This window comes from Cavia porcellus, unplaced genomic scaffold (assembly GCF_034190915.1).
Source record: "Cavia porcellus strain 051 isolate PalLab524CR breed Dunkin Hartley unplaced genomic scaffold, mCavPor4.1 scaffold_23, whole genome shotgun sequence".
Lineage (NCBI taxonomy): Eukaryota > Metazoa > Chordata > Mammalia > Rodentia > Caviidae > Cavia > Cavia porcellus.
In genome coordinates this window covers 18,721,403-18,736,064 of record NW_026947506.1, presented here as the reverse complement: position 1 = coordinate 18,736,064, position 14,662 = coordinate 18,721,403, and the positions used below count along the sequence as shown (strand labels likewise).

Genomic DNA, 14,662 nt, shown 5'->3' with positions numbered 1-14,662 from the left:
TATCTGCTATAGAAAGATTGTATAAGCAATGAATGTATGAATAAGGCTTCCAAACACATTTGTCTGCAAAGGACAACACTCATATGAATGAACACATTTGCTCTTTCATGATTTTAGAGTCATTCCTGAGAAATGAACCACTGACCCAGCTTTCCTGGGGTTGAGTTGCTGGGAAACCTTCCCTTCCCTTCCCATCCTGTGCCTCTATCCCTGGTATGCTTGCTTGAGGTGGTTATACGCACCAGGCCATGGATGAGTATTCTTGTGCCCATTACTAGGTCAATTCTGATGTGGTTATGAAGGAAACTCCCTTTCCTCCAGGGAGGAAGGAAAGAAGTCCCTTATTGGTTTGCTGAACTGACTTCTAAAGTTCGGGAGGACTGATCTTTAGCTGCACCTGCACATTCCTTGAGACACACTGGCCCGGGTTGTCTGGATACCACCCAGTGTGTGCAAAGCAGTCAGCATGCATGAGCACCAGGGGACACCCACAGCAGATCAGGCACCTGTCCACCCTGGGACTTTTTGTTCTTCATTGTCACTGTCTTCAAAGGAGAAGCCACAAAGCAAGCTGTTTTTAATAGGAGTCTCTGCCTTCTTTGGATTATAAAATCTCACCTTTTGGGGTCCTGAAAAAAATCAACTTGTGTTCTTGCTTGAACATTTGGAAAAAGAAACTTTCTTCTCTTTCTCTCTGTTTTTATTTATTTTTTCTTTTCTTTTCTTTTCTTTTTGTACTGGAGAGCAAACTCAGAATCTCACACTTGCCAGGCAGGTGTTTGTGCCACTAAGCTATATCCCTGGCTTCAGAAAATTTCTTCTCTTAGAAGGCTTTCTTTGTCTTTGTTCCTAAAAGGCCAAGACAAGCAAACATTCAGAAGCTGGGGATGAGGTGGCAGGAAAAACAGAGATGGGGAAGTGGAAGGGAGGAAGAAAAGGATGAGGAGTAGGAGGGAAAGGAGATGGAGGAGGAGGAAGAGAGAAGGCCAGTGTGAGAAAATAATGGATCTGGTCAGAGAATGACTGGCATAAGGCAAGGTCAACAGAGTAATCAGGAAGAAGCAACCAGAGGTGAGACTCCAAGCTGACACTCCCCAACTCTGAACCAGTGTAAGGAAACAGAAGTCTGGCACATGGCCTTGCTGTGAGAAGGCCACATGACTGCCCAAGACAGAGTTACTTCAGGGTGGGCATTAGAAGGGAAACCTAAGGCTTAAAACTGGGGGTTTTCAAGAAAGAAGCAGAAGAAACTGACAAGAAAATCCCTGTACAGCAAGTGGAAGGAACCAAAGCATTCTAAACCTAAGGTAGATGGTGGAAAAGATTTCTTGGTTGGGAGAAGAGCAATTAAATAGATTTGGATGGTAAGAAATGAAGTAGTACCTTGCAAACTGTCTTCTGGGAGCCATTGGATGAAGAGAAGACAATAGTGAGCCGAGTAAAGAGAAAGTGGCCAGAGTACTAGAATGTTCGCATTGGTCTGAGTCCTGCAGGTCTCTGTGAGAGCATGGTGTCAACTCTGACAACCACAATTGGAATGTAAAATGGTTTCCATTTCCTCCTATCCATCATCTAACACATTATTGCGCACATGGTATGGAATCAATAATTGAACGAATTACCCTTGTAATGCTGATGTATCCAAAAAGAATGACTATCACACTGAGACTATTTTAAAAGAGACAAGCAAATTTTAAAATGGTTTTTAATATGCTCTCAAAGGTACAGAAGAAACCTGACCTCACAAACCTGTAGCAGGCAGTTATTCAAGGAGAAATGAGGGGTGGAAATCAATTCCATACAAAGTCTTACTTTTAGATCATAATCCTAAAGATTTTTCACATTGCAAAATTTTCCAAATGACAAATCTCTTTCCTAGACAGCAGGCAAATACTGTTCTTCCGAGAGCCAGAAACAGTTGACAATTTACACCCAAAGGAGCTCCCATGTTTGACTGACAATGACATAATAAATGTGAGCCTTTGGGCCACTGAGTTCATGGGAGTTCAGCTGATCACTGAGTCTACATAAGCTCCGAAGGACGCAGGCCTTCTGTGTTTTCAACAAACTTCTCAAAACCCACGACATCTCATCATAACACATGGTCCACGGAGTGAGAAAATAACCTGCAATTCACTTTCCTTTCTCCTTTGTTATTACACAAAGAGGATTTGCACTGACCTATGAGGGCTTCATTCAGCAGACAGGCGACTTACTCTACTCCCGTGCCTTTGCCTCTTCCTGTATCGTTTAACACATGTGTCTGCGGGAATACTTTTACCTTCTCAAAGAGTAAAATCCATAGGAAGTAGGTTATAGTCATAGAGGCAAAAATCAATAAATCTAGTAAGTTGTAATTGAGAGGCTTTCCCTTCCAAGTATTTTAGATCAGCATCTTATGAGAGGGAAAGAGCCTGAAGTGTAGGAGGCACTGAGCACAGTCCTTTCCGCAGCCTGGCTGAGTTTTCCCATTTTCAGTGTGGGAACCTGACAGCTGGCAGCCGCGGAAGGCTGAGGCCAGGGCAGATGCTCCATCAGGGGATGTGGGCAGCAGCCACGTTACTTCCACTTTAGGACAGGCCTTCCCTGTTCCCTTCCTGCCAGGAGACATTTTGCCAACTTGCTCTTCACCCTGCAGATGTGTGACCCGGCTGCAGACCACTACCCTGTTAGGAAGGCGATGGTGTTTGTGTAGCTGTTCTTGTATTTTGTGGATGTCCTTGTTTGCTTCACGTTGTTTTGGTTTCTGATTGCTGATGGTTTTGCTGCTGCCCACTTGAAGGGGAGAGCAGGTGAGAATCTAAAGGCGCACCTCATGATATGGAACAGCGGGCAGTGTTCCTGATAAGATGTCACATGTAAGTGACAGGAGGGTGTATTCCCTGGGTTCAGTGCAGTGCTCCACCAAAAGTAAAATTAACAGCTTCTCTGCTTATATGTTAATGTTTTAGGTGATCTGATACAAAACTTTCAGCTAGAGCTCATGAGCTTATGAGGTACACAGACGGTAGAAAGGAAGTGTTTTTTAAATAATTGGCTAAGTGTTGAGAGCTGGGGCCAGCATATGGTGGGGTGGTCATGGTGAGTCCCTTTTTTTTTTTTTGGTGAGTAGTGGGAATAGAACTCAGGACCTCGCACTTGCCAGGCAGGTGCTGAGCCAATGAGCTACATTCCCAGCCAGGTCAGTGCTATCCCTAAGCCTTGTCCCTGGCCAATTGTTGGGGAGTAGGCAGCAGGGCCTAACTCCATGGCTACCTGCGTGACTCTGCCAGGTGATTCCACCCTGCAAGCTGAGTCCATCAACCACCAGGCAAGGAGTCTTTCCTCTGCCTCCTGTCTTCTGGCTGTAGACTGCTTTGAAGCCACTGTTTGAAGGACAGTCCCCTTCGATCGGGAGCTTATGAAACAGCACAAAGAATCTTCAGAGGAAAAACACTTGAGGAAATGCTGTAACGTTTTAAAAAGATGATCAATAGGTGATAGAAAGATGACCCTGGGGAGCAGTTCAAACTGAGATGGTCAGGCCAGGGTAGAAACATGGTCATCTGGAAATCGAGTCCTTCCATTCAAAGGATAAGCACAAAACAAATATAGTAACCAGAGTAATGAAGCTCCTCCCAGTAAGAAGAAGGCTGCATGAATTGTGTATGTAGAGGAGAAAATCATTCAGCGGGGTGCAGTGGGTAGCATATGAGTTTTTGGATTGTGGAGAGATGGAAAAATAAATTATAGATCTTGAGTTCTAGGCCTAGAATGGTTAAGTTCACTAATTTAATTATGGTGTTTGTGATCTGTTATTATTTTCTTAGCAGCTTTGCCATTCTGCTCATTTTTAAAACATGGAATCCTTACAAAGAACAGGTTTAATCCACGAGGCTTTGCCAGCTGTGGGTGGAGCAGCATCAAACTTCCTGGGCTATAAGTAATATTGAGGGACCCTGGATGCCTTGGAGGATTGGGCTGCAGCTGTCTAATAATTTCTGTCTTGGTACAATTTATTCTGCAGGTTTGGCTTGCAAATAGATAGCAAGGCCCTTCTCATTAATGCTGGTTAACAGCCAGTCATCTTGGCCTTTTTTACAGGAAGCAAGAATCAGGCAAGGCCTATATTTGCACACCCAAACATGGGAGCCTCAATTCTCCTTAGCACAGGACAGCTGAGAGCAATCAGGTGGCCCAGTGCACAAAGAGGCCACATGAACATGCCCTTTTGCTGCAGACCTTTCTGTTTGTTTCCTCCCTGCCCCCGTACTATCTATTGAGCTCAAGGCTTTGGCATTGAGCTATGTCTCTAGCCTGTGTTTTAATTTTGAGACCCCAAATTACTCAGGCTGGAATCAAACTTGCAAGCTTCCTGCCTCTGCTTTGTAGAGTGCTGAAATTATAGGCAAGTGCCATCATACTCAATCTTCATGTTTCTTCTGAATACCACTGACCCTATGCTGTTTGCTTTTGAGGACCCCTCACATTCTGGTGGCAGATGTTACCAGGGAAACCCAGTCTCTGAGATATGAAATTGTACATGACTAGCTGAGATAAAAGAGACTCTGACAACTCCAAGCTGGACATCAGTGGCCAGGCTGAGGTTATTTGAAGAGCACAGCTATTTCTAGAGTGAGGATGGTAAGGTTCTGAGATTGTGAAGATTGCAAGGGCACTGTCTCCAGCACCCAGTTGCCAGTCTCCACATAGTGTCTCTGGTCCCCTGGTTACATCTCTGAGGCCAGGAGGAACTGATGCTCAGGGTGAACCCCCACCTGCTCGGGTGGTCACCTTCAGCAGGTAGCCCTCCAGGTCCACACGGAAGTGTGGTCCATCGCAGGGCAGTGCCACACGGGAGCCGTTCCAGCGCACGGCCAGGTGTTGCTCCAGGCTGACGATGCTGGAGCCCAGGACCAACTGCACTGACTTGGTCCAGGAGAAGGAACTCGTTCGCCGGGCGTCGTTCTTCACCAGCACCTGGAAGGGTGAGGCAGGGGAGGCGCAGTCTCTGGTCAACACGTACTGACACGTGCCCTGAAAGTTAAAGGTCCGGCCGTCAAAAGTGTTGTAGTGAGGGTCTCCGAACACCGTGCAGACGCCGGGCTCTGCGGATGGGCGAGAGAGAAGAGCAGGGTCACAACCAAGGGAGGATGAGGACAGGCAGCAGGGTCCCTGCAGGCCATGGGAGGGGACGACGGTGAGGCAGGGCCCAAACAGTAAATAACTTGGGAGGAAAGAAAAAGATGGCGAGTTTTAAAAAGTTTTCCTCATATACTACTTCTGGTGAATCTGTTTTTGAAAGATATTTATGACATCCCTGAGCTTTTAAGACATTTCTGTTTTGAAGCCTTGACAAGCTTCTGTGGATGAAGAAATTGAACTCAGACACTTAAGAACCAGGCTTGCTCTGTGAGCTACCTAAATATGGGCAAATTAAGCACATAAACAAATGACAGCCACCTAGATGACACTACAACAAAATCTTTGCATTAAAAGTTCCCTTTAAAAAAATTTTTTTTTAAGACAGACTGTTGTTAAATTGCTAAGTTGCCTAGGCTGGCCAGAGCTTGTGACCCTCTTCCCTCAAGCTTCCAACTAACTAAAAAAAAGTTAGCAGCACTGAATGTTATCCATGATTCTAAAGAAAATTATGATACTTTCTAAGGATAAATATACAAAATTGCCAAACTCATTTATAATTAGTAGTGTCAGGAAACAAGTTACTGATAAAGTTAATAACTACAGATCATTTTTATGTATTTTCTAGATATACAAGTTTCCTATATTTTGATCTAAGTCAGAAAAAATACTGATAAAGTTAATAAGTACAGGTCCCTTTTTGAATGTTTTCTAGAAATACAGTTTCTTATATTTTGATCTAAGTGCCAAAATACAAAGCCAGAACATAAAAAAAAAAAAAAAAAACACGAAACTTATCATTTAGTACTTTTGAAGAAACTATCATTCCGGTATACCATTAATTCAAATATGTATGACACCATGGTAATGTTCTGCATTTGGAAGCACCTCACACATTGTAACAAAATATTACATGATTTTTAAAATAAAACTTGCACTTGTTCTTTATTTAAAGATTTTTTTCAAGGACGCATGAATGTAAAGGAAACAAGAAATTTAAGAAGAGAGATTAGTGCAAAGGATGAAAGAACCATAATAAACTGCTCTGGCTTGTATCTAGAATTTCACGCAAAGCTTCATGCACTTGTAGGTGGTGTATTCCAGAGGTGCCTGGACCTAAGGTGTGTTATTCTAGGATTAAGGGTTGTGGTACTAGATGAGTCTGATTGACTTTTTTTTTTAATAGTTTGGGGTGTGCATACTGGGAAGACCTATTTTGGGTGTGGGTGGCTATAGCCCAAAAGGCTATAGCCTGGATGGGATAAAAGGAAAAGGGAGAGTTGCTTCTTCCACTGCTGCTGTTGCTACTTGTTGCTGCCTGCTGGCCACACCATGGACTGTCTCCTCTGTGTTGCTCCTCGGTCATGCTGCCCTGCCTTGGGGACAGCTGACTATGACTGAAACCTCTACAAATTGTGAGCTGAAATAAACCTTCCTCTTTTAACTTGTGGGTATTTGGTATTGTGTCTCAGCATCAGGAAAAGTAACTAAGACATAAACACAGCAATTTCCAGTTGAAGCCAAAATCATAGGGTGAAGAATAACAACCAGAAGAAGCGCAGAGGTCAGGAACAAGAGGCTGGCATCTAACCAATATCGCTGTCTCTATGGAAAGGATTGATCTTGACATAGTAAGGATCAGCCAGGCTCAGAAAGTCTGTGCCAATTTTCCTGATGTGACCAGTAGGATCCAGTGCAAATACTTGCCCTCAATTTCCAGGTGTTTGGAGAGCAATGTCATTTACGTTGTAAAGCATTAAGTTATTTTACTTGCTGATTTCATGGGGCTCAATATAAATCGCATATTTGGGATTTGCTAAATTATTTGTTCTAATTATTTTTCCTTGTCCACATTTCATACTCAAAAGAGGAAGAAATTTTGGCATATAGAAGAATCTCACTGAGCAACATAAAAGGAATACATAAGATTCCAACTTGTGGAAATGCTGGAGGTAGGGGTGGGACACAATATCTGAATTCAGCCTCCACGAAGAAGTTAGCTGAGATGCCCCTGGAAACCCTGAGGGGAGTTCAGAGTTACACAATCATGGGCCATGAAGAACTGAATCATAGCCTGATTCCCACAGTCAAGAGAATTTAGATTCCAGACTTCAGCTACACAGCAAGAAGTCCAGAACCAGAACTGACTAACGTTTCAGGACTTTCAAGCTTCTCACAAATAGACCTCAGTTGGGCGGGCCTACACTATCCCCCGAGCCCAGCCGCGCCTAGCCATCGGTGTGCAGAGGAGGCGCTGGGCGGATCTGGAGTGCCCGCAGAAGCCCCTTCCTTTGTCTGAAGGACTGAATATTTCTGCAAGCAGGGAGGGATCGCAGGTTCCTGAGGCACCTCGGCCTGTGGTGTGTGCCCAGCACACTCTGCCCAAATCTCAGACTGTTCCGGACCCCCCAGGCTTCTGGGTGCAGTGAAGTGGAGCAGTGGGTTAGAGGCCACTACATTCGCCTCCCCATCCCGGCTACACTTGGAGGTCTGCTGAGCTCCCGACGGGTGGGCGGGCCTACACTATCCCCCGAGCCCAGCCGCACCTAGCCATTGGTGTGCAGAGGAGGAGCTGGGCGGATCTGGAGTGCCTGCAGAAGCCCCTTCCTTTGTCTGGAGGATTGTGAATATCTCTGCAAACAGGGAGGGATCACAGGCTCCTGAGGCACTGCGGCCTGTGGTGAGTACCCTAACCCGGCTGCAATTGAAAAGCTGTGGAGCTTCCAAGGGGCAGGTGGGCGCACAGTGTCCCTGAGGCCCAGCTTGTCTGGAACTGCGGAGTTCTGAACAAGCAGAGGAGGGCCATTGGTTCTGCAGGCCCAATGGCTTGGGGTAGCGTGGTGCCAGAGTCTCAGTAGCTGCAAACATAGAAGGGGATTTTCAACAGATCCTGAGGAAGCTTTCAAATAACACTTGAAACACAGAAATATAGGAAAATGACAAAACGAAAGACCAAATTACAACCTCAAACCTCCAGCCCATCTCAGGAAACCCTAGGAGGAATGTATTTAGAAGAAAATATATCCCATCCACCTCATATATCGGACACAATAGCTACTGAAGTTGACAAGCAACTCCAGGAAGCTTTAAAGAAATTCAAACTCGAAATAATTTCCCAGATAAAAGAAGAAATGATAAAAGAAATGAAAGAGATTCTAAATATATCTAAAGAAAACACAGATAAAAAATTGGAGGAACTAAACAAAAAGATAGAATCCCTAGACGAGCAATATAAGAAACAAACAGAATACATAATGCACATGCACAGAGATATACAGGAAATAAAAAACTCCACTGAAAGTTGTAAAAACCGCCTTAATGAAAGTGAAGATAGAATTTCAGACCTTGAAGACAGGATTGCAGCTAGTGAACAGTAAAGGAATGATCTTTTGAAAATAACAAGGAATCAGGAAACAACAATTCAACAACTGCAAGACGATGCAAAGAAGAATAGCATAAGAATGATAGGGATTAATGAAAAAGAAGGAGACAACATAAAGGATGTCAGGAGGATATTTAGAGAAGTAATAGCTGAAAATTTCCCAAGCATGAGATCAGAAACTGACATCAGGATCAGTGAAGCATATAGAACTCCAAATAGTCATAACCAAAATAAAACTACACCCAGACATATAATAATCACCATCCCAGAAATGCAACACAAGAATAGATTATTAAAAGCTGTCTGAGAGAAAAGACAGATCACTTATAAAGGAAAACCTATCAGAATCACAGCAGACTTCTCTTCACAAACGATAAAGTCAAGAAGAGCATGGAGTGAAGTATTCCAGATCCTAAAGCAAAATGATTTCCAACCTAGACTGATGTATCCTGCAAAACTATCATTCAAAATAGATGGTGAAATACGATACTTCCATGACAAAGAACAGCTGAAGAACTTCATGAACACCAAACCAACCCTGCAAAAAATATTGAAAGACAGTTTAGATACACAAAGGAAAAAACCACTAAGCAAAGCAAATAATTAAACAGAACAGAAAGATAAAGATGCAACAGCAGAGAGATAACATTCCAACAATAAACCAGCATTTAACAGTAATAACCATTAATGTAAATGGTCTCAATGCACCAACCAAAAGAAACAGACTAGCAGAATGGATCAAGAAACAAAATCCAACCATATGCTGTTTACAGGAAACCCATCTAACCCAGAAGGATACTCACAGACTGAAAGTCAAAGGATGGAAAACAATTCTTCATGCAGCAGGAATCCAAAAAAAGGCAGGAGTAGCCATTCTGTTTGCAGACAATGTGAACTTTAAACCAACAATGACCATAAAGGACAAAAAAGGTCACTACATACTCGTAAGGGGAAAACTCCAAGAGGAAGAGATAACTATCTTAAATATATACGCACCAAACTCCAGAGCACCCAGTTATATAAAACAATTATTAACAGAAATGAAAACTCAAATTATCAGTAACACAATTGTAACAGGAGACCTTAATACACCACTGACACCAAGGGACAGATCAACCAGACAGAAAATGAGCAAAGAAATACAGAACTGAATCACACCTGTGAACAAATGGGTTTGATAGACATATACAGAATGTTCCACCCAACAGCATCAGAATACACATTCTTCTCAGCAGTACATGGATCATTTTCTAAAATAGACCATATATTAGCTCACAGAACATATTTAAGCAAATGCAAAAGAGTTGAAATCATCCCTTGCATGTTATCGGATCATAGCGCTCTGAAATTAGAAATTAATGACAAAAGATACTGCAAAAATTCCGCAAACACATGGAAACTAAATAACACACTCTTGAGTAATCAGTGGGTCACAGAAGAAATTAAAGAAGAAATTAAACAATACCTAAAAGAAAATGAAAATGCAGATACAACTTACCGGAATCTGTGGGATGCAATGAAAGCCGTCCTGAGAGGAAAATTTATTGCACTGAGTTCCCACATCAGGAAAACAGAATGAATACAAATAAATAACTTGATCCTACACCTCAAACAGCTAGAAAAAGAAGAGCAAGTCAAGCCCAAAGCCAAAAGAAGAGAGGAAATTATAAAAATCAGAGCAGAAATCAATGCAATAGAGACTAAGAAAACAATCCAAAGAATCAATGAATCAAAGAGTTGGTTCTTTGAAAGAATAAATAAAATCGATAAGCCCCTAGCCAACCTTATTAAAAAAAGGGAAGAAAAAGCTCAAATTCATGCAATAAGAAATGAAAAAGGAGAAATCACTACAGACTCAATAGAAATACAGAAGATCATCAACACCTATTTCGAAAACCTCTACTCTCAAAAGTTTGATAACACAGAAGAAATAGACAGATTCTTAGAAGCATATGAAGTGCCAAAGCTAGATCAAGAGGATGTAAAACTGTTGAATAACCCAATCTCTGTTACTGAAATTGAAAATGTAATTAAGTCCTTACCCACCAAGAAGAGCCCAGGCCCAGATGGATTCACTGCAGAATTCTACAAGAAATACAAAGAAGACCTAATGCCGACACTCCTCAAACTATTCAATGAAATTGAAAGGGAAGCAATCCTTCCTAAGTCATTCCTGCAAGCCAATATTACTCTAGTACCAAAACCTGAGAAAGACCCAACTAAAAAAGAAAACTATAGACCGATCTCCCTAATGAACACATCTGCAAAAATCCTCAGTAAAATATTGGCAAATAGGATCCAGCAAATCATCAAGAAGGTTATACACCATGACCAAGTGGGATTCATCCCAGGAATGCAAGGATGGTTCAACATACGTAAATCAACAAATGTAATCCACCATATCAATAAAGCCAAAAATAAGAATCACATGATCATTTCTATAGATGCAGAAAAAGCCTTTGATAAGGTCCAACATTTATTCATGATAAAAACTCTACAGAAAATTGGAATAGATGGTCTTTACCTCAATATAATAAAGGCTATTTATGACAAACCAACAGCCAGCATCATACTAAATGGCCAAAAATTGAAAGCCTTTACTTTAAAATCAGGCACAAGACAAGGATGTCCTTTATCACCACTCCTATTTAATATAGTACTGGAAGTACTAGCCAGAGCAATTAGGCAAGAGAGAGAAATAAAAGGGGTAAAGATAGGAAAAAAAGAAGTTAAGTTGTCATTGTTTGCAGATGACATGATACTCTACATAGAAGACCCCCTAAACTCCATTGAAAGACTCTTAGATACAATAAATAAATTCAGTAATGTGGCTGGATACAAAATCAATACTCAGAAATCAATAGCATTCCTATACACAAACAACAAAATCACAGAGAGGGAAATCAGAGAATCTGGACTATTCACATTAGCAAGCAAAAAAATGAAATATTTAGGAATTACTCTTACGAAAGAAGTGAAAGACTTATACAGTGAAAGCTATAATACACTGAAAAAGGAAATTGAAGATGATCTCAGAAAATGGAAAAACATCCCTTGCTCATGGATAGGAAGAACAAACATTGTGAAGATGGCCATTCTCCCAAAACTCTTATACAGATTCAATGCAATCCCAATAGAAATACCATCAACATACCTTATAGATCTAGAGAAATCACTCCTAAATTTCATCTGGAACCAGAAGAGACCTAGAATCGCAAAGGCAATTCTAAGCAGCAAAGACAAAGCAGGAGGCATCACAATCCCTGACTTGAAATTATACTACAAAGCAACAGTAGTAAAATCAACATGGTATTGGAATCAAAACAGAGCTGAAGATCAATGGAATAGAATAGAAGATACAACCACAACTACAAACACACTCAACCACCTTATCTTTGATAAAGGAGCCAAGCAGGTTCACTGTAAGAACGACAGTCTCTTTAATAAATGGTGCTGGAAAAACTGGCTCTCCATTTGCCGAAAACTAAAGCTAGACCCATGTCTATCACCATGTACTAAATTAAAATCTAAATGGGTCAAAGATCTGAATATTAAAACAGAAACACTAAATCTATTGGAAGACAAATTGGGTAGAAACCTTGGAGACATAGGAGTAGGTAGAGAATTCATGAACAGGACTCAAACCGCACGGGAAATACTTCCCAGAATCAGTAACTGGGACCACTTCTTATTAAAAAGTGTCTGCATGTCAAAAGAAATCTCCAGCATAGTGAAAAGAAAACCCACAAACTGGGAAAAGATTTTAGTGAACTCTCTCTCAGACAAGGGACTCTTGTCTAAAACATATAAAGAATTAAAAAAAAACTCAGACCTCCAAAATTCAAAGATCCAATCCAAAAATGGGCATCTGAGATGAATACGCAATTCTCAGATGAAGAAATGCAAATGGCAAATAAATACATGAAAAAATGCTCATCATCATTGGTCATTAGAGAAATGCAAATTAAAACCACACTGACATACCATCTCACTCCTGAAAGAATGGCCAAGATCAAGAAAACCAACAACAACAAATGCTGGAGAGGCTGTGGGGGGAAAGGAACTCTCCTGCACTGTTGGTGGGAGTGTAGACTGGTACAGCATTTGTGGAGGTCTGTCTGGAGATTTCTCAAAAAGTTGGGATTGGAAATGCCATTTATTCCAGCTATTCCACTTCTAGGCATGTTTCCAGAAGAACTGAAAGCATCATACCACAATGATATATGTACACCTATGTTTATAGCAGCAGAATTTGTAATCGCCAGATCTTGGAAACAACCCAAGTGTCCATCAACTGAGGAATGGATAAAAAAGATGTGGTATTTCTATACAATGTAGTATTATTCAGCTATAAAGAAGGATCACATTGAGATATTTATCAATAAATGGGCGCAGCTTGAGACCATACTCATAAGTGAAATAAATCAATCTCGCATGTGTGAATACCGAATAGTTTCCCTAATGTAAGTAATGATTCAAATATATAAAAATATGTGGTAATCATGATTCCCCATTATGTGGCCTTGAAGCCTCATAAAAGTTTCACTTATTAATTAGAAAGGCTTTATTCTGGGCTTCTTGATATGGAAATATTTGAAGCTATAGTATATGAAGTTTTATCCAAATATTTCAAGGAAAAAGACAGACACTATGGTAACTACTATTCTTTAAAAAAATTATTTAGTTATTTCTTATGTTTATTTTAATTAAGGGAAAAATTTAAAAAATTAGGATATATAATAGCAACTCTTTTTGATTTCCTATTAACTTGTTTTGAAGCCCTGTAATACTCCCACAATCTTGTTTTGACTGATTAGACTCTGTTCCATTCTGTGCGATAGTATCAAGTTTGAGGGTATAGGCAAGTATTTTGAAGGCAGTAAGATTCACTAAGATGCCCATTCTGGTTTGACTATTGTCTCCTTTGGAAGTCCTGTAATGTTTACAATGCCTAAGTTTTATTGGTCTTGTTCTCTACTGTTTTGTCCAACTTTATAATATCTAATGAGATAGACAATTCTTTTTAAGGAAACAAGAGACAACCTTGATAACCATTGTTAATAACCTTGTACTCTGTTCTACATCATGTGCTATGTTTATCCTTGGTTTTGACTGACAGCTTTGTTTTGCCATATTTGACTTTATTCTCCCCCCCGCAAAAGTAATAAGAACTAAGGAGTAATAAAATCCAAAATGTGTAAATTTTGTTGTAAAAAAGAGAGGGAGGAAAAAAAAAGAGCTCTAACGGATATAACAGCAAGTGTGTTTAGGGGTGTTAAATAGCTGACTATATTAATGTTTTTGGATCATTGAACACAGCTGTTTGCAGTCTCTCTGTTTGAATGTCTACTTTGTATTCTTTGATACTGTGATGTGAGCAACTATTTCCAAGATGATAATATGTAATCTATTAATAGGTGATTCTTACTGTTATGTTTTTTTTGTAGTTCTGTATTATGTGTAACCTTACACCACTTTGTTTTGTTTTGTGTTTTTCTCTTTTTCCTCTTAAATAAAAACAAACAAACAAACAAAAAAAACCAAACAGACCTCAGTTTGGAAACGCCAAAGCACTACCAAGGGAGTGAAATTTCCCGAGGCTGCCTTTAGCTGTGAGTGGCATGGAGTGCTCACACCTGCTGCCATGGTGATGGTCCCTGTTCCAGGGACCACTGCAATTTCTCTTGCTGTCCTGACTGCAACTGCATCAAAATTATAACAAGCAGTCATAGCTAATACATGCTGAGAATTCATGTCTACTCCAGCACTCTTCTCTATGTTTTCCACTAGGGTTGCAGCATCAGGAAAGACACATCCAGATTGCCTCCTAATGTTGAACAAGGAGTTGTGTGCTGCACAGTAGAACTATGAAAATGAGCTACTGTCTAGTCATCATGGTACATGCCTCCAATCCCAGCACTTTGGGAAGCTGACAGGAGGATTCCAACTGGGGCTCATCCTGGAAACTCAGCAACTTAAAGATACTGAGTCTGTCTCAAAATGAAATATTATTAAAGGGGCTGAGAATATAGCTCAGTGTGTAGGTTCTCGGTTTGATCTTCAGTACCACAAAAAATAGTTTGTCTACGATATTCATTTCTGAGGAAATATTTATGACATGTTAAGTGAAAAATATGACAAAAGTCTATGTCATTCTAT

At 40.7% G+C, this 14,662-nt stretch overlaps 1 protein-coding gene across 5 annotated transcripts in view; it reads right to left on the bottom strand.

The window, feature by feature from the left end:
• Positions 1 to 14,662, bottom strand: part of LOC134472453 (BMP-binding endothelial regulator protein-like) — a 262,792-nt gene that overhangs the window by 59,846 nt on the left and 188,284 nt on the right. For 4 of the 5 annotated variants that reach the window (XM_063233857.1, XM_063233854.1, XM_063233853.1 and 1 more), the window contains exon 12: positions 4,758 to 5,087. The exons of the other annotated variant lie outside the window; for it this stretch is intronic. In XM_063233857.1, the coding sequence (XP_063089927.1) occupies positions 4,758 to 5,087 (330 nt within the window). The remainder of the gene's footprint in view (positions 1 to 4,757; positions 5,088 to 14,662) is intronic. 5 annotated transcript variants of the gene reach the window in all.